Source organism: Drosophila rhopaloa, unplaced genomic scaffold (genome assembly GCF_018152115.1).
Source record: "Drosophila rhopaloa isolate 14029-0021.01 unplaced genomic scaffold, ASM1815211v1 contig_3, whole genome shotgun sequence".
Lineage (NCBI taxonomy): Eukaryota > Metazoa > Arthropoda > Insecta > Diptera > Drosophilidae > Drosophila > Drosophila rhopaloa.
The window spans coordinates 10826858-10854552 of NW_025335123.1; the positions used below are offsets into that span (position 1 = coordinate 10826858).

Here is a 27695-nt window from a genome sequence, read left to right on the forward strand (position 1 = left end):
TATGAAAACAATAAAATACCGATTAAATTTTATATCCTTATTTTTTTAATCTAAAAACAACAAAAAATAAATATTCCTTCCAATTACAAGCTTAAACTATACTATATTAATAATTAAAAACTAATTAAATTTAAGAGCTTGCCATTTTAAACTAAGACGTCCTTTTGCAATATCTCTTTTTCAAATAATGGACATAAAATAAACATATACATAAACATAAACACATACAAATCCCCAAACAAATTTCCTTCGCACGAATAACAAACAACAGAGTATCCACAGTTTCAATAAGCTAAGAACGCACATTGGTAATTTTATTATGCAGTTGCGTCATGGGATTAATTAACTAGCAACGATTTCGATTTCTATAGATTTGTTTTGCCTAATTGAATCGATTGGAGGCGATGAGGTGAAAGGTTCTTCGGAGTTCCTCGTTTCGCTGTTCATCGATTGGAATACTTAATTTGGACGATGCGGAAGCATTAAGCGATTTGTTTGCCTTAAACAATTGCAATCAATTATCCGTCGATCTAATAAACTAAAAGCATTCATCAATCAATACCATAGCCATCTCTTTCATTCGCTGGATCCCACGCGAATGATGTCCCAAATATATATTTAAAGAAAAGCCTAGAAGTGGACTTTACTTTTGCAGCCCTGAAAGTTATGCTAAAATAAATCATATTTATTTTCATTTTTGCTTTCATTTTTTATTTAGGATTTTTTTATACAATAACTTAACATTTTGTTGGTTTTTTTTGTAGGTTTTGCTTTCTTTTTGGAATCGGAAATTTACAATATTAAATATTGATTTTATTGCTGTACTGGCTGCTGTTTTTCCCTTTCCTCTCCGACAAATTGATTTAGTTTACTGATTGGTTTTTTTTTATTAGCGGATTTTGGAATTTGCCTTTTGTTGATTTGCTTATTTTCAGTTGAAACAATATTGCTATTTCATATATCTGTGTATATATATATTTAATTTATTTTTTCTTTACGTTTATCAAATGCAGCACATTGATGCTTAGGCTGTAGGTGTGTGGGTGTGTGTTCGAGAGTGTGTGAGTGTGTTATTTGTGGGTGTGGCGGTCCATTTCGGTGTTCTCATTACTTTCTTTTCTATTTGGTTGCTGCTTTTTCTCTCTGTGTAAACTTTCTTGTACCTCGCTTTGCTCGATTTACCTGCTTATTGTGTTTGCATATTTGTTTGCTTTCATTTCTCTGCTTTTGATTTGTTTTCAACTGAGAAAAAATACTGAGTGAAAGGGGTTGGAGAAAGGGTTAGGAGGTGGTGTTGTGTAGGGGTTTGTGTTGTGCTTAACTAAGCTGAAAAACGGTGGTTCTTCCATTTTTTTTATATACTTTCTCTGGCCTCATTTCTAAGCTTCTGTCTTGGGGTTTCGGTTTCTTCAAAGCCATTCTATTTTTCTCAAAGAACTAAGCCCTCTTTCTACCATTTTCACCCTATTTTTTTCAGCACCGCTCGTCTTTGATCAGCCGCTACAGTGGGCAAAAAACAGCGCACCCGGTTTTCAATTTTCTGTCTCATGTATATAATGATAAAAAATAATTGTTCATTATTTAGTCTTAGAAAATTGGGATTTCTTTAATTTCTTTCTACTGTTTCCGGTTCATTTCGTTTGCTTTATTGCGTCATACATTTCATCTCATATATCGTATAGTATATATGCGTATGTGTGTGTGTGTGTTTTTGTATATGTACGTGTATGTGTATATATTTGTTTTAAGGTTTAACATTTAATTTACTTTCATCTGCTTCATCATCGTCATATAAATAAAAATAAATACATTATTCTTTATGTTAAATTTTTTTGCTTTCTTTTTTCGATTTTGTATCCATTATTTGCATGCAAGCAAAACGTTTTTCGTTTTTATTTATTTTTTTGTTCTTTTGTTATAACTTTTTAGTCGTCCCTAAATCCTCATCATTTTTTAAAAAGCCGCACTAAATTTTATAATTACAAAAAAAATTAAATTCACATATATGCTTTTATATAACATACATGAAGGTCAAGTCACATTACAGAAAAAGGAAAAAAAAATAGTATGTATATATAATAAGGTTGAATTGTTCCAGACTAACAAATATATATATATATATAAGTGTTTACTTTAGATTTACAATTCATGTTTTGGATTTTCACGGTTTTTGTTTTGAAACTAAAGCAACAGCTGCTGGGGTGCTTAAATTTTGGCTCTCACTGTGGCTGCTGCTGCTGCTGCTACACTTTTTTTTCTTCATAATCTGCTGCTGTTGGTCAGAGAGCTTGGTTTTTTGTTTATGTTTTTCTAGTTTATCCTTGTGTGTTTTTATCTGGTTTTGTTGTTGTCGTCTCGTCTTGCAAAGCTAAGCAAAGCGATTTATGCGGCATGAAAAATATCAACAGCTCGGCTCTTCATTTTCCCCAAAAAAACATTAACATCAAAAAACACGGCTAGCCGGAAAATGCCCGCCCCCTCCATTTGTTGTCCCCCGTGTCCAGATATCCCCGCAAACAGAACACAGAGCTGATTATTGCAGGACGCAGCAGCCCTTCTTCTTGTTCTTCTTCTCGTCGATGACCACATGACTAGCGGACGTCGGTCCCGGAACCACCTGTTTGGACACCTGTCCCAGCGAGGTGACCCCGTTGTTTCCGCCGCTCAGCTCGGTCGCCGTCGCTGCTTTTCCGGCGCCAGCGTCGGCAGAGGCAGAGGCATGGGAATTTGTACCATTTTGTGCTGTTGCTAGATTCTGCGAGAGCTGCGCAAGACACAGAGATTTAATTAGATGGGTTTACATACTTATATCGAAAGACCCAAAGATCGCAACTCACGTTTGATTTGGTTACACTCTCGCCAATCGCCGCTCCGCCGTTGCAATTGTCATCCGCATGCTGGGCGCTCCCGTTGCCAATTGTACGCTCCTCTGTGGGTGTAATGGGCTTGCCGCCTTTAAAATAGAAATGTATTTGGTTAAAGACCGAGAAACTAACAAATGACCCAGAGTTGTGCTTCAATCGGTAAATACTGATGGGTAAGACAGCTGTGATATTAAAACATGTTACTCAACCAAGATAAATGGAAGATCACTTGATATTGATTTTGGCCATTCATTTAACTAGAATCAATAACTGAGAAGAGGCTATTGGCTTTAAAAAAATCATACTCTACACATAACAAATACATACTCACTGAAATATTTCATTAAACCTTCCACTCACTATTACAGAAATCTGTCACTGATAATAGGATAATAAAGCTTGTGTAATAAACCCAAGTCCAACTTTGAAATTGTATTCCGACAGTATATGTGACGATTATTAAACGACCAAAAACCTTGACAACCTGTCCTTTCTCTGGTTTAATATGCTCCATATATATTTACTTGCCAAAATTATTATCGTTTGTATGATCATCTTAGTCATTTTTTATTTAATAAATATCAACGCAATATATCATAAAAATATCATATCGTTACCATTTTCTTCCAACTTATTTTTGATCTTTAACATTTTTGTTATATTTTTTATGAAACTTTAAAGAACTCAAGGTAAACCAAACGCCTATTTTTTTAAGTCTTTAATATGTTCGATCTTAATACATATGTTTGTATGTACCAGCAAATAATTATATTTAATATTACTTCCAAAAAAAAAATCAACAATTGCATATTGCCTGATTCAAATTAATTTAATTATAGATGGACAGCATATAAACGAGACCTTGAAATGTCAACAAAAATAATGGCATTATATCGTGAAAATGGGAAAAATTACCATTTTTGTTAATAGACAAAGTAACACCCACACATTACACGATAGCTTCGATTCACCTATCTCAGACTCACCTCTGATCATGTTGACAATTTCATCAGCCTCTCTGGACAGATCGCCGCCTGGACGAAAGGGATTGTCCCAGCCGGAGTCGGTGCTGCAGTGGAGTAAAATTACCATGAATCGGTCACGATAATATATATATATATATATATATAGCGCATTGGTACCCACCTCTGCTGTCGATCGTAGGCCGCTCCCAGGCCGATCACCTGCTGCTGCTGGATCCCCGCCGCCGTCGTGGCCATCGTCGTGTAGTCGAGGTTGCAGTTGTAGTTATAGCCTCCGTCTAGGGCGTCCAGCAGGTAATCCGCCGGTGGACAGATCTGCTGCGGCTGGCTGCTTTGGTAAATGGAAACGCGCACTATCGAACGCTCCGATCTGGAAACGAGCAGAGCACACACAAATCGAATTAGAGAATTGCCACATATTATAAGGTGCAGTGTGTGTGTTTTATATCGAGGGGGTGGGATGAACACGAGCACTAAAATCACGCATCGGCGCATGTGACCTTAAAATAGCTAAGCAAGTGCGTCATCTACTGAGGAGCCACCTCAATGTCAATTAAATTAAGTCATTTGCCAATTGGCTTTCAGCAAAATATCTGATTCAATTGATTGAAAGTGTCAGCGTAATACAATTTTCTCAATTTGGCCAGTCTATTTGACCAGGTTCAATGTTAATTCCTAAATGGAATCGAAATAGAAGCTCGTTTACGCTACAATCCTGCGTTTATCTGCGTCCGAAATGGCGTTCCTCATCCACGAATCCTCTGCAGTTTCCCCCTCCTCCAAATAATCCTCATGTCTGTAGTATTCCATATTGCTAGCAACAAAAACTGAAGGAAATCTGTCTACTGACGCTTACATAAATTTAAAAAGGTCACTGGATCAAATAAATTAAATCGAAAGCTTCGAAAATATTTTTACCCATCGATACAGGGAAAGTGTTCCAGTTTTTGGTTTTGGAGCATTTGGGGGATCTTTCACGTTATTTTAGGATTAGTTTCCCTTTCGAAGGCATTTTTAAAACGTATTTGGAAAATGTTCGTGTTCCAGAAATACAATCAATGTTTTCCATTTTTAAACTTATTTAATCCAGAAATATAAATCTTTTTTGAGTTGTTGATAGGAAATCAAAACCTAAAGTATTCAAACGGTTTTAAAATGTTTAAATTATAAAATATCAAAAGGAACAAAACTCCACAGAAATCTGTGTCTGTGTAAGACTTATGAATATAAATGGAACAATATTAAATTTGTTATTTTACTCCTGCGATTTTTTTTAATTTATTGAAAACCTGCCTTTTGATAAATCAGTTCAGAAATAAATTTAGTTTTATAGCACAATTTGCTGGACGGGTTACTTTTTTTATCTTTATAACTGGTTTATGTCGATGACTTCATTTATGGCTGGTTGGTTGTGCGAAAAGCCTGAGATTTACTGAGCCGAAACGCACTGTATGAACTAGAGGGGGAACTGGTGGCATGGAATGGGAATGGGAGATTTAACTTGTAAGATCTCTATCTCCATTATCCAATAGCCCATGGAACATTCACTTCCCACATTTTGCCAGTCTTTTTATTGTCTCAGAACTTTGAACTCCAGTGGGAAAACCATTAGAGAAACCTGTCGAAAAATGAGAACCAGAAGAAGTAGCGAAAAAATAAACAACCTACAATCGAATCAGACAACCCGTTCACTATATAAAATCCCCCACCTCCCCCAACACAGCTTTTTATCTGTTTACATTTCAAATACACTTCATAACTCAATGTGTGCTTGCTGTTGTTATTACTTTTTTTTTTTTTTTTTTTTTTTTTTTTTTGCTGTTGAACATGTGAAGATTACGTCATGTGCCGAAATTGATATGGAAAAAAAAAATGATACTGGGCACGCTCTGAAATGTGAACTATTCTAGGAATAATTTATTTTCATTAATTAAGAATAAAACCACATTTGCCCTACATTTTTCATCATAAAAATATCTAATATTTAAACCCTTTTTGTTGCCATTTAAGTGTATATCAGTAAAGAATACCTCATACCTTTTGAAGGCTTAGACACGGGTTAGTTTAAAATTATAACAAGGTTAATATGGGATACAATTAGTTTTGTGTTTGAAATATTAAAGAAAAACTATCTTTCTGATGATAGTGGGTACCAAAGCTCTTTTAACTCAATATACTATTTATATTTAGTGAACATGCTTGCTTTTAAAATGTACTCTGTATCGGGCGTCACCTGTACCAACTGAAAGAAGAACAAGACCATCAATAAAACACGAGTGTTACAAGCTCGAAAAAACAAGTTTCGGACAAATACAAAAGACGTTTCCAGCTTCTTTTGGCTCAAAGCAGTATTAAAACGTTTTTTTTCCGAGACAAAGCTTGTTAAGTAGAAATAGAAAAAGTTTAAAGGTTTAACACTAACTCATAAACGCGATTTAAGTGCCCCAGCAAATTAAAGAACTGAAAAATATGGGAAAACTTGTTGCTATTACTTTGAAGTGGAAGGTTGGAGTGTGTGGATAATGTGGATAATGGAGAAGAAAAAAGAAGAGGGTGAGGAACATGAGCTGTAAATGGGAAACAGAAGCAGAAGAAGCAGCATCAGCATCAGCTGAGGAAAAGCAAACTCGAAGATGAACGCATTAATTATGCTTGCCACCAACGATCTTTTTGGTGATGTCGATTTGGCCTTCAATTAGCTACAAAAAAGCTATATCAAAAGTTAAATTAAGCAGCTGTTTGCCATGCTGTTTTAGATTCAGCATATTCATCTAAAAGTCTAATCTTTTTCCATTCATCGCCAAAAATTTACGGCTACTGATAAGAAATTTGTGGCTCTCACATCAAAAGAAAGCGTTAGGCCAACCATTAAATAAATACATAAGTTTAACCAAAACAAAACGGAGGATTTATTTAAATTTATTTAACAGTTCTGACTAATAATCATTAAATAGTATTTTAATATTTTGGAAGATGTGATAATGTTAATATATTATTTTTTTTCTTAAATAGAATGGTTGAAAATTCTTGCTGTATTTATAATTTTTTCGCTTTTTTGTCTTTTCTTCAAACATATGAAACTTGCAAAATAACCAAAATATTGGCGCAATGGAAAAACATATGTGAACATATGTTTATATTTTAGCATCTTTGAAAAGCTTATTTTTGGCTTGTTTTTGGTTTTAGCAACGAGTGATGGCAACACTGGTTGTCGACTGTGCGCAGCGGCTTTTCAATTAGTTTTGGTTTTTATACCCTTGCAGAGGGTATTATAATTTCAGTCAAAAGTTTGCAACGCAGTGAAGGAGACATTTCCGACCCTATAAAGTATATATATTCTTGATCAGCATTACCAGGAGAGTCGATCTAGCCATGTCCGTCTGTCCGTCTGTCCGTCTGTCCGTCCGTCTGTCCGTCCGTCTGTCCGTCCGTCCGTTTCTACGCAAACTAGTCCCTCAGTTTTAAAGCTATCTGCTTGAAACTTTCCCAAAAGTTGTCTTTCTATTGCAGGTAGTATATAAGTCGGAACGAGCCGGATCGGGCCACTATATCGTATAGCTGTCATATAACTGAACGATCGGAAATGCCATAACTTTGGTGTTTTTGAAGTTAGGAAGTTGTAATTTTCTATGGGTTTTATTTTTGGCCAATCAGTCTGAACTATCAAATTTCATAAGGATCGGGCGACTATATCCTATAGCCGCCATATAACTGATTGATCGGAAATGCCATAACTTTGTTGTTTGTAAAGTTAGAAAGTTGGGATTATCTATGGGTTTAATTTTTCGCCAATCAATCCGACCTACCAAATTTCATAAGGATCGGCCGACTATATCTTGTAGCTGCCATATAACTGAACGATTGGAAATGCCATAACTTTGGTGTTTTTAAAGTTGGGAAGTTGGGATTTTTTATGAGTATTAAGAATGCATCATATAAATAATTTTGGAGAATATAATTTACAGAATATTCTGCAAGGGTATATCAACTTCGGCTCCGCCCGAAGTTTGCTTTCCTTTCTTGTTTGCTTTTGTTTTTGGGGCACACACGCGAGGGACTACGTCACGGGCGAAGAAGAAGAAATACTATGGGGGGACGGGGATAAAATGCGAGAGGGAGAGTGAAAATTAATTTAACAAATTATGCGACCCCACCCGCAAACACAAAAAAAAAACACACACAAACTAATAGCGGAAAATTCGTTTTTGCACTTGAAAAGCGAAAACAGAGAGTAAGCGGGTTAGAAAGAGGAGAAAAGAGAGGGCAACTGCAGTGCGGCGTTGATTTGTTGTTATAATTTCAAAATATATGCACTGGCGCAACCGATGTGCATATATTGTGTTATGCATATCTGTATAGTATAAATAACAGCGACTAAGGCTAATTTATGTACAAACAAGGTGCTATTTTAACACGCACACACACAATCGCACATTTTAATTGCGTTTAGCCGGATACACCCAAAGAAACGTTTTGATGTGATACGGTTATCAAAATTAAATTATTCTCATAAAATTGTAAACCAGATGTAGGCATTTTAATTGGTATTTCGAAAAATATACAAATTTATTTTAACAAACAATTCAATTATAAATTAAATTATCAAAATGATATTTAAACAGCGTGAAACTATCACAGAATAATGTCTGGTTTCAAGGCCTACCTACATTTCTTCCCTACACAGAATTAAACAGAATTAAGATCATTTTAATTTCGATCTAAAAGAGATCAACATTAAATTTTTAATATTTTTCCCGTTTTAAGTGTCTTTTTTTTCAAGTGTAAGTGTGAGGGAGAGGGGGCGTTGTCTTTTTCTCTCCATCTCTCTCCCTCTCTTTCTCTCTGCTAGTATGTGTGTGTATTATTATTTGCGATGAACTCACTGCGCGCAACAACAACAACTATTACAAGTGTACAACTAATGTTTAACTACTTGAGTGTGTGTGAACCAAATAGCAGGAATTACTTTCACATTGTTTTTGCCATTTTGCTATTTAATTCAAGTACTTTATGTGTTTTTTTTGTTGTTTCAACCACTTGCACTTGCTATTTGGTTCTCTTTTCTCGCTCTCTTGATTGCTCTCACACAGTTAACTGTAGTTTTTCCCTCTCTTTTTATAGCCTTTTGCACTTTTTGTTTTTAAATTAATACTTTTATTTTCTTGTTTAAACGCACTTCAAAAAATTCTACGCGCGTTTTGCACTCGCTCTCTTTTGATTCTTTTCGCAAAAGTAAAAAACACACGAAGAGCGGGAAGAAGCAGCAGCAACGACTGATGAGCGCGTAATTTCCTTTCGTTTCGTATTGGGTTTTGTGCTTCTTGAGTGTGAGATGAGCGCTCTTTTTTGGAGGCTCTTCGGACTTTTGCGTTGTTGCTGCCTAAACTGAAAAACTCAACTGAAACTGACTGTTTGAGTTTCACGCTGCTAAAAAGTAAAAGATACAAAACACACACACACACGCAGGCGTTCACACGCACGAATGTTTGCAGGAGCGGGAAAGAGAGAGCGCTCTCTCGCAAACTTTTGCCAGAGTTGCCACCTAACTCAGTGGGGCAGTGGCGCGCTTTTTAAATATCTCCGCTGCTCAAGTTAATAGGTTTTTGAAAAATGATTTTCTCTACTGGGATAAAATTCTAATCCAAGCTACAATGGCTTCATTTAAAATAATTTTGATTTATTAATTTTATACAAGGCTATTATGCCAATTTAATTTTCTTAATTTAGATATATATACAGATACTAAATAACTGTGCAATTGTGTAACTATGTTAATTAAACACATTTCAGCAATTATAGAGAATTTGACTAATTGCGATAGTTAAGAGCATCTATTTAGTTTAAAAATGGTATAAAATAGACTAGACTAGAAATGGTGGAAATTGTTGACATTTATTTACTAGCCCATCAAATAAAAACTTACTGCAAATTCTCTACTTAAAATGCAGAAAAGTATACAACACTTTGTGGCCACTAAAAAGTCTGTAGTAACAACCGACCATATTTCATATTTAAAACACAAAGTATTCCAAGTAAATCTTTTGAGATATCTGAAACACGCCGCAAATGTTTCACTTTACAACAGAAGACACAAAGAACAATTAACATTCTCTTTAATGAGCTTTTTAATGGGCTCCAGACACACACGTCTATCTTTTGTCATGGATTTATTGCGATCTATTTTGAGCGAAACAAAAACATTTCCAAATTTTTCATTTCGCGCATTTCCTGGCTACAAAATTTCACATTTCGGGCAAACAAATGAAAACAAACAGCGCAGCCGGCGATTTGTGCTTTTGTATCGCGATTTTTGGCAGCTGCTGCAGGCAAACTAAAAATTACACTAGCCAACAAAGCGACATTTTATTTTAACTGAAACAGTTTAAACTTTGTTTAGTCCAAACAAAAACTAAATATTTTTTACCTTTTCAATAACATACATGTTTTGGGACATGTACTATTAAGAAAATCAAAATAAAACATTTGCGTATTTTTGCGAACTTTTTACTTGAAGAGTGCCTTTGTTGGCGAGTGTAATTTCGTGATTTACGTATTTGCTGGCATCTTTTGTTGTAAAGGCGCAGATAAATGCGCAATAAGCAAAAGCGAGATTTGTAATGGCAAAAACGGGAAAACAAACAAAATTTAAACGCAAATGCGCCACATCTGGCAACTTCGCCAAAGCCAACAAACATGACATCACTTTTTGCGCACTCACCAAAGTAATGGCTCTCTCCGACGCTCTCTCTCTCACTTGTTATACACAAGCAACGAACCGAAAATAAAATAATAACAAAAAAAGCAAGGAGAGAGCATAAGGGAAATACGGAAAAACATAAACACGTAAAGGTAAAAACGGGGAAGCTGCTGGAAATAGCGGTGGAAAGGGAGGGGGATAAAGAACGAACCAAAATGGGGGGGTTGATTAAAACAGAGTTGCCACCGCCAAACAGAAATGCTGAAAATCGGGGCCCCCATCTATTGTTGTCAAAAAAAAAAGAAAAGCAAAAAAATGGGGGAACAAATAAGAGTAGAAAAATCTGAGAAAAACCACGGCAACCAAACCACAAACACACTCACACCTGTGGTCAGCCGAATAGCACACTACAGAAAGTAAATATGTGCAAATTAACTTTCTCCTTAGTGATTCGGTTAAAAAAATTTATTTTTATTTAATTAACTTCACTTATCACTAACATTTCATAGGTTGCACTTAAAATAGTTCACTGCTCCGATCTTATACTTAATTCACTTATATTGGTCTTTTTCTTTCGGATATCAAAAACGGACTGCCGCACTTGGGCTGAAAGATTAATAATCAAACCTCGGCTTAAGAGATTTTATCTTCAAAAATTGATTAAGAGATTGACTCAAGAGAGTCGGAAAAATAGGATGATGAAATTTGGCAATTAAATCTGAAATCGAGATTCTGCCGGAAATCGGTGTTTACATTATCGAGCTTCGAGGGTCGCTTTGGGTCTCCGATGTTTAGAATATCGGCTGAGGATGTTTACAGAATCCGTTTAATGCGGAGTGTGAAATGATATGGGTGGGAACCAGTCGAAGGCGTAGTTGAATGAAATAGCTGACTACGGGTTTATCTTGGAGTCAAATCTGAATTATTTGGAAATTGGGCTGGGCTCAAAGTTGTTTATAAATCGGGTAAGTGGCCCTAAGTAATGTGCTATATAACTCCCCCATCCTAAATTGAATCGTCCCGATTCATTGGAATTGAAGGGTATATTGACTGTAATTGATTAGTCAGTTCGACAATGATATTTTCTTCTAGGGTGTTTTCATTGTCGGGAATATTGGTATTTTCATTTTCGGGTATAATATTTTCTTCATTAATTTCTACATGGGTTTGCCGTGGTTTGAATATTAAAAAATTTCTGTATTTAATTATAAGCATAATCATTAAATATATAAATGTAAGTATTACCAATATTAACGAAATTGGTATTTGGGTTTGTTTGATTTGAATAAAAGGATTTAGTATGTTAATATTATCGAATGAAAGTTCCGAATTATTTGACATTATATATTCGGTTACTAAAAAATTGGTATGTTTACGAGCAGTGATGTATTCCAATATCTTATTTTCTACATTAGTGTAGGTTACATTATTAATTATAGAAGTGCCATTAAAAGTTACTAAATACGACCCTTCTAAATGGGTGTTATTGATTACATTTTTTCCGTTTACAAAAATGGCTCCTTCTTGGATTACATCTACATTTTTATTTTTTTCTCTGATTTTTTTACATTTTGTTTTTTCTCCATTTAATAAATTTGTAAAACACGATCCTTCTGGATTTATTGTGCAGTAATTATTAAACAATTCTTTCTTAAAATTAGACATTACATAATACTTGTTTTTACATTTTGCGACGTGATTGTCGATTAATAATTTTCCATCTTTATGTGAAATTGATCTTGAATTGTATACTTCGCAACGATCGGTAATAATGGGGTATTTTATGTATATAATAAAAAGTTCTTGGTGCAAAGCAATTTTAAATTCAGATATATCCAATAGGTCAGTTATAATTACAGGCTTTTGTTCATGTTTATAAATTTCTTGTAGGTCCTCATTGTTTAAAATTTTGGTGTTAAAAACATCAATTTTTGCAAGTGTAATTGTATCCATTAAATTTGTAAGATCGTAAGTAAGCAAACGTAAACGATATTTTCTAAGTGGATTTTCTTGATTTTTAAATGCAGATTTGAAATCATCAGATAACGTTTTTATTTCTTTAAATAATTTAGAGTTAATAACGAATTGATCGTTGTTATTTTGTATTAAATCATCAATTTTATTCTGAACAGCTATGAAATCATCATGATCTGGAGTGCCAGCTAACCATTTCCAAATAGTGCCTAATTCATTAATTCCTCGCTTTGATCTATTGGGTATAATTTGTGCGATAAGTATTTTAATTATTTTTAAATCCTGTGCTATTTCCCAATGTAAATTCTGGTCAGTTTTTATAAATTCAGATTCAAGATTAATTATTTCTTTATAAAAACTTATATTAGTAATATGAAATAAATCCGCGTATGATTCATAAATAAGAGCATCTTTGGTATCCTTGTAAAGGAAGAAATCATGGTTTGTATAATCCATAATTTCGGCTTTGGATATAGCCACCATCAATAATAAGAATGTTAATGATATCATTATCTGGAATTTGAAATTAAATATTTTTTATTTAGCATTTAATATTGTCTTTATGAATCGTACGGTTTCGATTATTAATAATAACCTTATTAGGATGATTCTCCTTTACTACTTGTTTTTTGTATCTTGAATTAAGTTTGTTTCTTTCCCCGTGTTTTTTTTCAAAAATTACCTCACCTACGTGATAGTTTTTCCCTCGTTTATTTTTATTGTGAAAATCTAACATTTTTTCCTGAGCTTGTTTAAGCAGTTGGGGAGTTGTATCATGCTTAATTTTATTAAATAATATGTCATATGGTCTTTGATTAGTAATTGAGTGTATGGTTAAATTATATTTTTGTGCTGCTCTAATAATAATTTCTGAATAATCGACTAAATTAAGCTCGTCTTTAATGCAACGGGCAATTTCTGTCAGTGTCGAGTGTGCCCTTTCAATTTGTCCATTGGAGGTACTATGCCGTGGGTCGGCGAAATATAATGATAACCCATTTCTTTGTGCAAAAGATTTAAATTGGGAAGATGAAAAACTTGGCTCGTTATCTAACATTATAGTTTTGGCTAGTGGAAATTGTTGTAAAATTTCCGAAACTTTATTTTCTATATTTAATTTATTTTGGATTTCTTTAACTATTAAATATTTTGAATAGGAATCTATACAAGTAATGAATATTAAATTTTGAGCATAATATATATCAATATGTAAATTTTCACCCTCTCTTTCTGGAATAGGAGCCTCTCCGATAGGAATTTGCACTGGGTGTCTATCGTATTTATTCTGATTACAAATTTGACAATTTTTAATATATTCTTTAAGTTTCTTGTATAATTTTGGCCAATAATATAATCTACATATTTGCTTATAATTTTCATCAAGCCCTCTATGAGCTCTACAATGAGTTTCCGTGATAATAAGAGCCTGGTCTTCCGCATTTTCAACATCTTGGACAAATATTTTCGTATATAAAAATGTATTAATAAAATTATCTTTAAGTGGTTTTTGTATTCTATATAAATCTTCTAAAGTACAATGAATTCCTATATTTATATTTGGTGGAATATATTCCCTTAGAATTGATACCAAATTTTCTGGAGTATCATATTCTATTATATGCCTTGTATTTCCAAATGAGTTTATCGACTCATGTATTGTATACCTCCCCGTTGCTATTAGCAGTTGTTGCTTAAACTGGTTTAAGGGCTTTCGGGTTTCTTGTATAACATTCTCAAAACTACTCTCTGCTGAATGCTGAGTGTTTTGATCTGAGACCGATTCATTACTTTCTGTCAAGTTATTTATTTGGATTCTTGATAAGGCATCTGCGACAACATTTGTTACTCCTGGCTTATAAATAATTTTTGGTGAATAACTTTCAATAAAAGAATACCATCTCTTCATTTCAATATTTGGGTTTTTTTGAGAAATGGAAAATGATAAAGGTTGATGATCTGTATAGATCTCAATGTTATTAACTCCATATAAATAATTTCGTAAATTTTTAAATGCCCAAACTATGGCTAAAAGTTCCTTTTTATTAGTAGCATATAATTGTTCAGTTTTGGATAAAGTTTTAGAAATAAAAGTAATTGGTTTTCCTTCTTGAGAGAGAACAGCTCCAATTGCTAAATCAGATGCGTCAGTGGTTAAAGTAAATTTTTTATTATAATCCGGTTGTACTAATTCTATTTGTGCGATTAAATTATCTTTGAGCTCGTTAAAAGCTCTTACAGCTGAATCATCCAACTGTATGAAAGTTCTACGTGAAGCTTTTTTAGATACTTTGCCAGTTTCGCCTTCCAAATATTTGGTTAATGGTTTTGCAATTTTGGCGTAATTTTGCACGAATTTTCTGTAATATCCTGTTAGGCCTAGGAAGCTTCTAAGCTCTCGGATATTTTTTGGAATTGGGTATTTTAAAATGGTAGAAATTTTTTCGGGATCGGTTTTGATCACATTGTGAGATACAACGTAACCAAGAAAATTTGTTTCTAATTTAAAGAACTTTGATTTTTCAATAGAAATTTTCATGTTTGCGTTTAGCAAAATTTTAATTATGACAATTAAATCTTTGTAATGTTGTTCAACAGTATTTGAAAAAATAATAATGTCATCCATATAGACATGACAAATTTTACCAACTTCATCTCTTAATATATCATCCATTGCTCTTTGGAAAATTCTGGGAGCGTTAGTTAACCCGAATGGCAATCGAAGGAATTCGTATTTACCATTATTTATTGAAAAAGAGGTTTTTTTAATGTCTGTTTCTTTCATTAGAATCTGATGAAATCCAGATTCTAAATCAATTGTTGAAAAGTATTTTGCCTTTCCTAGGTTTGACAAAATTACTGAAGGATCCTGCATTGGGTATCTGTCAGGTATTGTATTTTCGTTTAATTTTTTAAAGTCAATTACGAGACGGAGTTTTGCAGTTCCATCTTCGTTGAAGCCCTTTTTTGGTACTACTAATACAGGGGAATTATAAGGACTCCTACTTGGTCTTATAATTTCTTCGTTTAACATTCGGTTTATTTCCGAATTTACAAAATCTGATGCTGACAAAGCATAAGGATATTGTTTACTATATATGGGTCTATCATTTTCTGTATTTATTTCACCTCGAATATCAGTTCTAAATGGAATCTGCATATTTATTTTCGAGTGTTCTTTGTTGATAATGTTTTGAATCTCATTCTCCAAATCATTTAATTGATTGGAAGATGATATTTTTATATTGTTAATTAAATCTTTGTCGGATACTTCTACGACGGCGTGTTCAGGATTTTTGTATCCCAAACTGTTTTCACTTTGATTGCCCACTTCAGAATCGGATCTGACTTGAGTCTCTTTATCAAAATATTTTTTTATGATAAATTCTCTTAACGGAAGAATGGTATTTTCTTCAGATAAAGAATGTTGATTTAAAAAGTTCCCATTATCGTAATTCAATTTTTCTTCTTTTCCATTATATTTTAGTATTCCCTTAGCTGTATCGATTACAGCTCCAATTTTCTTTAATAGATTATATCCTATTAATAAATCTGATTCTAGTCCCTCTATTTCATAAAACGTGTATCGCATATTAAATATAGTTATCATATGATAATATTTAATTATTGAATATCCATTCACGGTGGACACCCTTTTATAAATTGGAAGTTCATTCTTATTTTTATATATTCCTGTCTTTATATAACAAGAAGTTGCCCCCGTGTCAATTAATATTTTTAATTTTTTATTAATTGTTTTATCTGTACGAATTAAGTAGGGTAAGCCTACTCCTGAGCTTCGCCTAAAAAATGATCTTCCTCAATATTGTTGAGCCTCATTGTTTTGTTAACCGGTTGATTAACAGTTCCTGCGGGCATTCTTTTATTTTGTACTTGTTCCTGCTGATTGTATGGTTTCCTATTTTGATTCCATTTATTATAATTATTATTCTGATAATTATTTCCCTGATTAAAGTTATTATTGGGCCTATTCTGAATCTGCAAGGATTCGTCTATTTCCATAGGCTCTGGCTTATTCTGAGGTTGTCTGTATGAATTCCATTGATTTTGTTGATTATAAAAAGGTCTTCCCTGATTGAAATTATTATTTCGGTTCTGATTAAAATTGTTTTGATTTTGCCAATTTTTATTAAAGTTATTATTTTCCTGATTAAATCTAAAGTTGTTATTGTTCCTTTGATTATTGTTGTAATTGTTTAGTTGTCTTGGTTTGTTGTTTAAAAATATTATACCGTTACCACCTTGGTTGGGCTCGGTAATTTTTTTCTGTGTAGTTGTAAACGAATTTGCAAAATGTGCTCTCATGCTATTACTTTGAAGTTCCTGTACTATAGCCATAGCATTAGGTAAATCTTGGGGATTCATAGAAAAGATTGTGTCGGAAATTTGACCGTTAAGGCCAGATATAAAAACTCGAAGGGCGGTTTTTCTATGTTTTTCATTCATTTCTTGAGTAATCGGTTTGTTTCGTCCGTAAGTCATAATTGTTTTGTTAATTAATAAAGTCAATTTACTATTGACTGTTCCATAATAGTCCATTATGGATAATTTACCCTGGCTGAGAACACTTAACTCCTGTTCAATAATATGGATAGGACGTTTGTCACTGTAGACAAAGTCTAGTCTGGCCATTATGGCGTCGAAGTTTAAAACTGTACCGTTATGGGTTAAGGCGTCATTGGCCATCCCTGTTATTTTGTTTCTTAATATTGATAATGCTGAATAAAATTTTTCGCTACCTCTGGTATATTGACCCATAGCTATTTCAGCTGATTCCCTCCAGCTAACATATTTGTCTTCTTCACCCCTATACTCTCTAACAGATTTGATGATCTCATAAGATGTTTCGCAATTAATATTTGGATCAACTATTTCTACTTGATAATCTTCAACTTCCTTTATTTTATTAGCAAGCTGTAATTTTAAACTTGCTATCTCTTCTTTTAATGGATTCAATTCACAATTAACAATGTGTTTAATTAATTCTCCTATATTTATCATTGTGTTATTTGCATTTGTAGGCTCTTGAGGGGTAATTACGTTGTGAGGCCTTTTATTACTTGGACCAGCTTGTTCTGGATTCATTTTTAAAATATTTTCAAAATCTTTAATTAACTCTTCCACTTTTGTATTCTTATATTTCTTATAATTTTTCTTTATTAATATATAAAAAAAAAAATATTCTCGCTCACGACTTGTCCTTCTTCTAGCCGATGATCCTTGTTGGGGTCTTCTATTAGTCTTCCTTCTAAATTAATTTGTCTTCCTTTTTTATTTGGCGAGGGATTGCCCTACAGCCTGGTATTTTTTTGTTTTTTCTTTTTGATGATTTTTTGTAGATTTTTGTATTCAACTTATTAGTTGAATTTTTTATTTTGTAGATTTTCCTTTTGTATAATTAATTGTTCACTTTTTTGAATTGTTTGCTGATGTTGGTTCTTTTTTATTTTATTGTTCACTTTTGTAAATTTTTGGTTGGTAATTTTATTTTTATTAATTTTATAAATTTATGTGTCCGGAGCAGTAAAAATTTTTTTGACAAGCACTACTTTTATTAGGGAGGTTTTTATATTTTTTTTTTTTTTAAAAAAATAGATTATAGCATTTATTGATTTCTACTTTTAAAGGTTTATTTAGATCAACACTCACTTTTTTTGGTTTTCGTTGGTTGTTTTGATTTAAGGAGGATTATTACATTTACTGATTTCCTGCCCTATTTTTTATAACACAACTTTTTTTTATTTTCAGCGGGTTGTATCTGGGTTTTTTTGGCCGCACTAAATTCCTTTTTCACATAAAAACTTTTTTGAACTTTTTTTAATTTTTATGCCTTGCTTTAGAATATGTTTTAACTATGCGGCCCCACGTTGGGCGCCAATTAACTTTCTCCTTAGTGATTCGGTTAAAAAAATTTATTTTTATTTAATTAACTTCACTTATCACTAACATTTCATAGGTTGCACTTAAAATAGTTCACTGCTCCGATCTTATACTTAATTCACTTATATTGGTCTTTTTCTTTCGGATATCAAAAACGGACTGCCGCACTTGGGCTGAAAGATTAATAATCAAACCTCGGCTTAAGAGATTTTATCTTCAAAAATTGATTAAGAGATTGACTCAAGAGAGTCGGAAAAATAGGATGATGAAATTTGGCAATTAAATCTGAAATCGAGATTCTGCCGGAAATCGGTGTTTACATTATCGAGCTTCGAGGGTCGCTTTGGGTCTCCGATGTTTAGAATATCGGCTGAGGATGTTTACAGAATCCGTTTAATGCGGAGTGTGAAATGATATGGGTGGGAACCAGTCGAAGGCGTAGTTGAATGAAATAGCTGACTACGGGTTTATCTTGGAGTCAAATCTGAATTATTTGGAAATTGGGCTGGGCTCAAAGTTGTTTATAAATCGGGTAAGTGGCCCTAAGTAATGTGCTATATAACTTGCACACCATTCAACAGATGTGGTGCAAAATCCGAAATAAATTAGAAATACCTCACATTTTTCAAATTATTGAAATAGTTCTGCACACAGGAAAAAATGTATCCTATGATGATTTTTTTTGATCTTATAATTGTTAAAATTTGTCGCTGGTGGGCTTGTACATATTAAAATGATTTCAAAACATGAGAATAGGGCATTTTTCTCTATGTATGATGTGCCGCAGAAGTATCTCACAGTTTGTTATTTAGCATTCAAGTAATGTAGGGTAATCTACATAATAGTGCTCACAGATATAGTTTCGGATATTAACACAAATTAAACTATAGAAATGACAAATTCCAAAAAAGGGCTTTTCATTTAAGAACAATTAATATTACAAAAATTGTCAATTGTTTAAAAGTGTTTTAAAAAGGAATCCCATGGCTTTCATGTAAAACCGTCAATGTTCACGAAAAATTGTAACATTTCTATTTTAATAACTTGATTTGGTTTAATATATGTATGTAAATAGCTCAGTGTAACACTTTTTTGACCCCCATTGTGTTGGGCACACGAAAATAGGTAATAGGGCAAATGCACAGTGGGAAACGCTGTCCAATTTGAATATGATAGCATTACTGCGGCTAAATATAGAATTTACTACTCCCGATTAATTTGCCGCTTGATTTACGCTACTCTCTGTTTTATACACAGAATATTTTTGGGCATTAAGCGATTCAAGATAATTTTGGTTTGGCTGGGCAGTGATAGATAAGACCACTAAGAACTGATAATGATTAGTTCAAAGATGGATGATGACGTTGGTAACAAAAATAACAAAAAATTGCGGCGATTTCTTAACATTGCCAATGGCAAATTGTCGAAAGTATTATAGTTCAAATTTTCAAACTTTTATAAATATATTATACATAAACATTTGAAAATCTTTTAAATTTTTCGAGTTCACATTTTCCGATTTCTCATTTCCGTTACAATTTCAAACAAATAATACACAATTGGCACAGTTCCCAATGAAATTGACAGTACTGAAAATGGTGCACTTAAATATATACAGACATTATTATATTTTCAAGTAATTACGTGGTTTGTTTGTTAAATTATATTTGTTTGGAAATAATAATAAATATACAAGTTAGAAAATGTAAAAATTCTTTAAAAATGTATTCTGGATAAATTTATTTTTGCATTACATAAAAAAATTGTTATCAGTTATTTAAATTATAAATTCCCTTAATTTTATATAAACCTAGACTCTTATCTAATTGACAAGAAGTACAAACCGTGTCGCAGTATTAAAAATATCTATAATATCTAAAGAATTTCAAAAATGTAAGCATCTTTTCTTTGAAAAAAAAATAAGAGATAAATAATTTTTTTAAAATGCAGTCCAATAAGAAATGAATGCTGTAATTTTTCCTTTCAATAAGTCAAAACAAAACAGTGCTCTGATTTATTCGATCCGTGTCATATATTTCATTAATCTTTGTCTGGGCAAATGTATTCACTGTTTTACCTTGTGGCCTCATAATCGAATCTCTTTTGTTCTTGCTTATTTTTGTTAAGCCTAAAAGTAAATAATAATTTCCACTGTTCCGCTGCATAGAAGCGGCAACAACAATTACACACGCACTGCTGGCCAGCGGCACAATTACCGTTGTTGGCATTACAACAATGTGACAATGGCTGTCCCGTCTGCCTATAATGATAATTATGACTATGACTATGACTATGATTATGACTGAGACGATGATGATGATGAGTACGCTGTATGCATGTCAAGTGTGCCGTGGGTACCGGAAAATCAATTGACGGAGTGACAGGCGGACAGTTCGAGATGTACTTTCACAATAGCTATAGATATAAGCAAGGCCCACCGGCCGATCCAATTTCTGTAGTCCAAAAAAAAATGGAAAAAAAATAATGAAATGGAATCATGTCGAGGTCAGCTGTTCAATCAGCCTCCTTTTCTTGGTTCTACAGAGAGAAAAAGGTTTGCAATTCGATTTGGACTATTAATTTTTTGAGGTACCTAAGTTTCTCCACGTTGAAAGGTCACACTGTGTTTATTTAACAAACAAACTGTAAACTGATATAAATACTAACATTTAAATTAGATTCGTTAGATGGTTCCATTTTAGTTAATAATTGTAGGTACATTTTTAAATCATATTTGCATAGAACACCTGTGGAAAACAGTTTCCTTTTTTTGCTTGACACAGCTGATAGTCTTTGTTGACTTTTAAAAACTGTATGAAGTTTTTAAAAATTTAATCAATATAATATTATTTTGATGTAGTAACGACAAAGATCAGCGTAGATGCCAATCTTTTGAGATATATTTTCCCCGTGTATCTGGATAATCGATTAGTAGAATCAACGGCCCCAAGATTGCGGCTTTTTCTTTTCTTTGCGTTCTTTTCCCTTGTTCTTTCTTTTCTTTGTGCCTCTGACTAACTGTAAAGAAAGAAAGTTCTACAGCAAGTGGCAAGCTCAAAGCTGATGACATCACGCTCCAACCGGCAAATTAATGCTCCCCACATACAATAAAAAAGAAACACGCATGTGGAGAGACAGGGGAACAAAAAGGTCACAACATGTGTTAAGTCTAATCTCTCCGAAAATGGAATATGCCATCTAGACCCAACCGAGAGACAAAGTAAAACAAATTGTCAGCAAATTTGATTTGATGCCCGTTTGACAACCATAACGAAAAAAAAATCACCTTCTAAATATGACTTGTCAGTTGCTTTGACCGAAAGCTTTTTGTTAAGAACTGAGAAATAATAATAATAACTTAGAAACTCCAGTTTAAAGACCAATGGATAACTAATTGGGTTCTGAAGAAATATCGGTAGAAATTGAAACCCTTTTACAGGCAACAAGTAAATTGACCAATAAATAAACCTAATTGAATTTTACAAGAATTATCATTCAGAATGTTGATTAGTTTAGTAAGTTTAATGCTTATTAAAATGTTTCTATGATCAAATGCCCAGATACTGGGATAATCTTAAGTTATCGAATTAATTGCAGCTCTATGACAATAATCGATTGTCAAGCTTGAAGGTGTGCTTTGTGTTATCGGCGCGATTCCAACTAGAACAAAGTTAAAGCGCTCAATTCGAATTTCGTGGGTGCGGCACATCCATTAGATACGCGCTCAGATACAGATACACAAAATGCAGCCGAAAAAGATGTGGGTCAACAACCACCGAATGAAGTTGACCCACTTATATATAACGCTTTAAAATGCACACACACACAGGCGACACGCATATGGTCATTATGTAATAAAAACGATGACGATGTTTAACGGTATTCCAGTTAGAACGAATGCAGCGCCGGCGCATTAAAAACTCCAATTGGAGTACTCTCGGGGGTAAGAAATGCGAAAAGCAGACGGAGAATAACCCAAACAAACAAACCCATCTTCCAATTGGAGTGATAAGAACTAAGAGAGGGGGTGTGTAAAATAAAAAGAGAAAGGAAGAGAGAGGGTAAACAAAAACACAGTGGCAATTCGCCAATTTGAATCCTTTTTGGCGGGTTCCAATTAGGAATTGGTTCTCAGTTTTTATACCCTTGCAGAGGGTATTATAATTTTGGTCAGAAGTTTGTAACGCAGTGAAGGAGACGTTTCCGACCCCATAAAGTATATATATTCTTGATCAGGATCAATAGGGGAGTCGATATAGCCATGTCCGTCTGTCCGTCTGTCCGTCTGTCCGTCTGTTTCAATACCGTTTGCGAGCTCAGTTTAAAAGCTAGCGATCTGAAACTTTCACAATCGTCCTAAAACATGTGTACGCAGATCAAGTTTGAAAATCGCCCCGATCGGACGTCTATATCCTATAGCTCCCATAGGAACAATTGGATATATCTTGCAAGAATTTATGATATTTCGCGCAGTGTAAAAGCTATTGACATTAATCTTTACAAATCGTATTTTTTTATGCATACCTTGATCAGGGTAAAAGCGCGTGGCGATCGGACGTCTATATCCTATAGCTCCCATAGGAAAAATAGGGTAAAATCGGTTAAAATTTAATGATTTTTAGGATATTTCGCGCAGTGTAAAAGCTATTGACATAAATCTTTCCAAATCTTATTTTTTTATGCGTACCTTGATCAGGGTAAAAGCGCGTGACGATCGGACGTCTATATCCTATAGCTCCCATAGGAACAATAGGGTAAAATCGGTCCAAATTTGATGTTTTTCAGAATATTTCGCGATGTGTAAAAGCTATTGCTGTACATTTTTTCAAATCGTATTTTTTTATGCATACCTTGATTAGGGTAAAAGCACGTGACGATCGGACGTCTATATCCTACAGCTCCCATAGGAACAACAGGGTGAAATCGGTCCAAATTTGTTGGTTTTCTGAATTTTTCGCGTAGTGTGTAAGCTACTGACATACATTTTTCCAAGTCTTATTTATTTACGCATATCTTGATTAGGGTAAAAGCGCTTGCCGATCGGACGTCTATTTCTTATAGCTTCCGTAGGAAAAATAGTTAAAGGCTGCGAAAGTATCCCTTTTTTTCCATTTTTATATGACATTTTTACAGTATAAAAGCAATTGACATCAAACGACGCAAATCTAGTTTATTTATGTATATCTTATTCCTTTCGCTACTTTTTCAGTTTTAGCAACTTCGGCAAAGTCTGCAAGGGTATTAAAACTTCGGCTTGCCGAAGTTAGCTTCCGTCCTCGTCGTTATATCTAAAGTTATGATACAAATTTGAATTGTGTTTAAGTGTTGTAGATAAATTTGATATGTTTTAAAATGTTTGTTTTTTAGATAATTTAAATGAAGACATGTTCCTTATAGGAACTTATTACTACTTGTAAAGTTGAAGCAGTTGGAACTATCAATTCCTTTAATTCAATTGTAATTATTTTAATTTATTTTTACGAAGATATCATCAACAGTTTTTAATGTGTTGAAGGAACCAAAATAAAGTTAATGAACCTCTCATGTAATGAAAAATAAAGTTGCGATGTCTTTTTAATTGTTTCCGCTATTATTTGGAATTGCTTCGTTCTTCTGTTTTGCGATGCCCCTTGATTTGCTATAAAAATTCCATCAGCAGAATGGCCACTGTACGTGGGTTTAAGCTAGTAAAGTTTTAAAACCAAACTGCTGACGGTGAGCGGTAATTATCGATTCAAAAATTTGTGTGTCTCAAGCTTCCTGCCTTTGGGGGAGGTTGTGGGTAAAAAACGTGGGGATTACGGTGGGGTTTTAGTATTAGGGTTGGATGATGAGCACAAAGTTCATCGTTTGCTTTTTGGGTTGATGGAAATGCTTTCCACAGCTGAATTTGCTCTGAGGCTTGGCAAAACGGATCATCTAAATAGCGCAGTTATGAATTGGACCAAAAAACAGGGCTAACTACGGATCTAAAAAGCGAAACAAAAGTGAAAGCTGCCAAAAAGTCATTAGACGGATTTTTTAATGAGGTAAAAGTAGGCCCTATTCGAGCCACACACAATCGCACAATCATAATAGCCCTGCAATGCCTACCGAATTTACTAACTTATTGTTACACTGCGCAAAACTTACAAGATCTGAGCAAAAAATAAGATTTTTTATATGCACTGATTTCTTTAAAATTTTTATTATAATCTAGAAAAAAATATCTTCTTTCCCTTATTTATTTTACGTCTAATAAAAGTCATAATGTTATTGGTTTATACCATAGAATATTTGATATGGCCTTTTTGCCAATTTTAGAGTTAAACATTTTTTTAAATTTTAAGTATATTTCTTCTTTTTGAAATTTTTATTTAAGAAAATCTATTTAAAATAGGTAAACTAAACTGCAACTTTCAGATATCTTTCACGTGAATGAAAGAGTGAATCATTACATTGACTTAGTTTTTCGTCTACAGAGTTATCTGCTTTCTTTTTTTAAGACCTAGAGTGCACACTAATTTGTCGAATTTTTATTAGACAACATAATCTTAGTAAGATAATAAAAGTAACCATTTTGATTTTCATCTATATTTCTTGGTTCAAAGAATACATCATGCTAAATTCTTCTTTTGTATTCAGACCCTATATTTTAGAGAATCAATTTCCTAATATGGCTATAGTTTTGTTTACCTATTTGGTCAGTGGAATTAGTGGGGACTTTTAAACGTAGGAGAAAAAATGTATAAATCATCAAGGAGGTTCTGGTTGGTACCTACCTACATATATAGAGAAATAACTCCTCTTATGGTGCATATAATTTAGCTAGTTTTCTTGTTTTCAAAACTTGTTTTATATTTAGAATCGATTTCCTAATATGGGATAGTATTGTTAACTTATTCGGTGAGTTAAAATAAGTTGGCTCTTTTTTGTTGATTAACACCCTTGTTAGCACCTCTGTAGAAAAGTGTTTAGACCAAGAATATTTCAGTTTTCGAGGCATTTGTTCTGTATGAAACACTACTTAAACAGTTTTAAATGGTTTAACGTTAGTTACTCACTCTTCCTGCACCTCAATGCCGCTGTCATCCATGTTCCCCTTAGCATAGTCTCCACTGTAGCCGCCGGCTGAGGGCAGATGGGACGGCAGCGTCGACGCCAGCTGCGGCTGACCAGCGGCGGCAGCGGCGATATCGGCGGCTGAGTCTCCTGCCCCATCAAACCCGAAGGTCGACTCCACGAGCTCCGACAACGGCGTCGGCGTCTCGAAGACCAGCGTCTCCACCATCGAACCCTTCGAGGACCCAAAAGAGACGCTGCGGAAATAAGAAAGTAGAAGGTCAAATGGGTTCACTTACTAAATACCAACTTTAAATCTCTTTTAAAAAATCAGCTGAATTCAGTACATCCGAAAAAAAAATTATTTGCTAAAGAAGATATACCTCTAAAACTAAGATGCACAAACTTAAATCTTAATAAAACAAATATGTTTTCTTGTAAAAATGAAAAACTATTTATAAAGAATACGAATTTCCTAACTTAAATCATATAAAAATTCAATTCTCCTAAAGAAAAATATTTTTTTTCCAATACTGTGAGGTCGAGAGTAATAATTTATTTTTTTAATTACGTGGTTTATGTATTTTTCCTTCGGATAAATAATCGAAAAGTAATCCTTTCGATACCCTTCAAGATACTTAGTTGTGCTTTGTTGCGAGGGAAACCGATCTCAAGCTCAAATTATAATCGATCGATCAATTTTCGTTAAAATGATAATCAAGTAATGCAAGACTTTCTAATCTTTATCATACCCTGTTTTGACACCTACAACTTTTAAAAATGTTCTCTGTGTAGGGTTTTTTTTACAAGTTTGACTATTTTTAGCGAGTTTTGATACATCTATGTGATTTTGCATAGCATGTTGTTAAAAGATTATAACTCTGGCTACAAAAAAGAAAATATACGCTAAAGTATAGGTATAAGTACGTTATTTTCAGGATACATTCCCCTAATTAAAACATATTTCAAATAGGAACTCAGCTTTTGTGACAGAATAATAAAACTTAAATGTATAGTAAAGCATGGGAGAATATTTTTAAAATCCTAAGTTAAGTAAGTAACCCATAAGCATATTAAATAAAATCAAATTATAAAATATACTAATAAATATAAATAAAAAAGAATATTGGGAGTAAAGTAATTATTACTACCTATTGTAAAAAAAATAAAGCAATGAAGATTAAAATAAACAATAACGAACCGTTTGAGGCCGACGCTTTTGGTGCCCAATTTGCTCAATTTGCCGGGTTTCTTTTCGGGTCGTGGGAATTTGTCGCTCAGATCGCTGGACATATCCTCTTCATCAGCTGTTGTTGTTATCGTTGTTATCGTTTCTATATCCTCTATTGTTGTTGTTGCTGCTGCCGCTTCCGCTGCATTATTGTTGTTGCTACTGCTGCTGGCCTCGTTGTTTTTGCATTTGCTGTTATTTTTATTATTAGCCATGTTTTTAGCACTGACCACAAGCGAAGCATTATTGTTGTTGTTCACATTGTTGTTGTTGCTCTGTTGTAGCTGTTGCGTTGTTGTTGTTGCTGTTGTGTGCACCAGAGGCAGAGACGTCGGCGGCGCATTTGCAGCGACGCCGGCAGAGGACGTGGACGTCGCAACAACAATTTCCTCGCTTAGTAAAAGCGTTCGCTCGTCGCAGTCGCCAGCGGCAGCGACGTCGGCAGCGACGCCGGCAGAACCATTTGACAGCATTGCGGTTGCAGAAAAACGATTCGATTTCGATTTTGATTTCGATTTCGCGGCTAACGGGGCATTTCGAGGGGGCGTCGTGGGCGGGGCCAGGGCCAGCATAGGTGCTTCAAACACACCTTTACACTCTTAATTAAATCGGAATTTTGCACGCACCACAAACAAAAAAAATAGAAGCACACAGACACACACTGGCCAATATTAAACACTTTTTAAGGCAGCTCGGTAAACAGCAACCAAATAAGCAGCGACGTCGGCAGAGGCAGCGGCGGCGGCAGAGGCGTCGGTGACCTGCACTTTAGTTTCCCCGCAATTGGCGCCTCAAAACTCGCGTTTATAAATAAATATAGAAGTGCATTTAATAAATCCGATGGCGCGCGCTCTGTTGCTCTTGTTTTTGCGGATCGGATGGGAATAATCGGAACAATCGTGTGTGTATATTTGGCAGCGCTGCGCTACAATTTCTGTTCTTTTCTGGCGATGACACCCGGCCGATAGGTCGGTGGGTCACTGCCCGATAACACCCCGCACCCGATA

The 27695-nt window shown here is 34.0% G+C and overlaps 1 protein-coding gene across 3 annotated transcripts; it reads right to left on the reverse strand.

Annotated features, from left to right (window-relative positions):
* Positions 1-961: 961 nt before the first annotated feature.
* LOC108048723 (ras guanine nucleotide exchange factor P) lies at positions 962-27641 on the reverse strand. 3 transcript variants are annotated; one of them, XM_044461345.1, is made up of 6 exons: positions 26659-27641; positions 25460-25714; positions 4011-4217; positions 3851-3933; positions 2838-2953; positions 962-2764 (listed from the first exon to the last, which is right to left on the reverse strand). In XM_044461345.1, exons 1-6 carry the CDS (start codon positions 27258-27260, stop codon positions 2534-2536), a joined length of 1494 nt encoding a protein of 497 aa, XP_044317280.1. In that variant the 5' UTR covers positions 27261-27641; the 3' UTR covers positions 962-2533. The 3 variants fall into 3 exon arrangements, with proteins under 3 accessions (XP_044317280.1, XP_016985059.1, XP_016985050.1); XM_017129570.2 differs by lacking the exons at positions 25460-25714; positions 26659-27641 and adding an exon at positions 9024-9253; XM_017129561.2 differs by lacking the exons at positions 25460-25714; positions 26659-27641 and adding an exon at positions 4554-4572.
* Between the last annotated feature and the right edge of the window lie 54 nt (positions 27642-27695).

What these genes read in the sequence shown, in the direction of transcription:
- LOC108048723 (XM_044461345.1), bottom strand. Translation starts at nt 27,260, where the DNA reads ATGCTGGCCCTGGCCCCGCCCACGACGCCCCCTCGAAATGCCCCGTTA. An exon ending in AAAAGCGTCGGCCTCAAACG is followed by an intron (nt 25,715 to 26,658) that starts GTTCGTTATTGT and finishes TTATTTCCGCAG; the next exon opens with CGTCTCTTTTGGGTCCTCGA. An exon ending in AGAGTGTAACCAAATCAAAC is followed by an intron (nt 2,765 to 2,837) that starts GTGAGTTGCGAT and finishes TGTCTTGCGCAG; the next exon opens with CTCTCGCAGAATCTAGCAAC.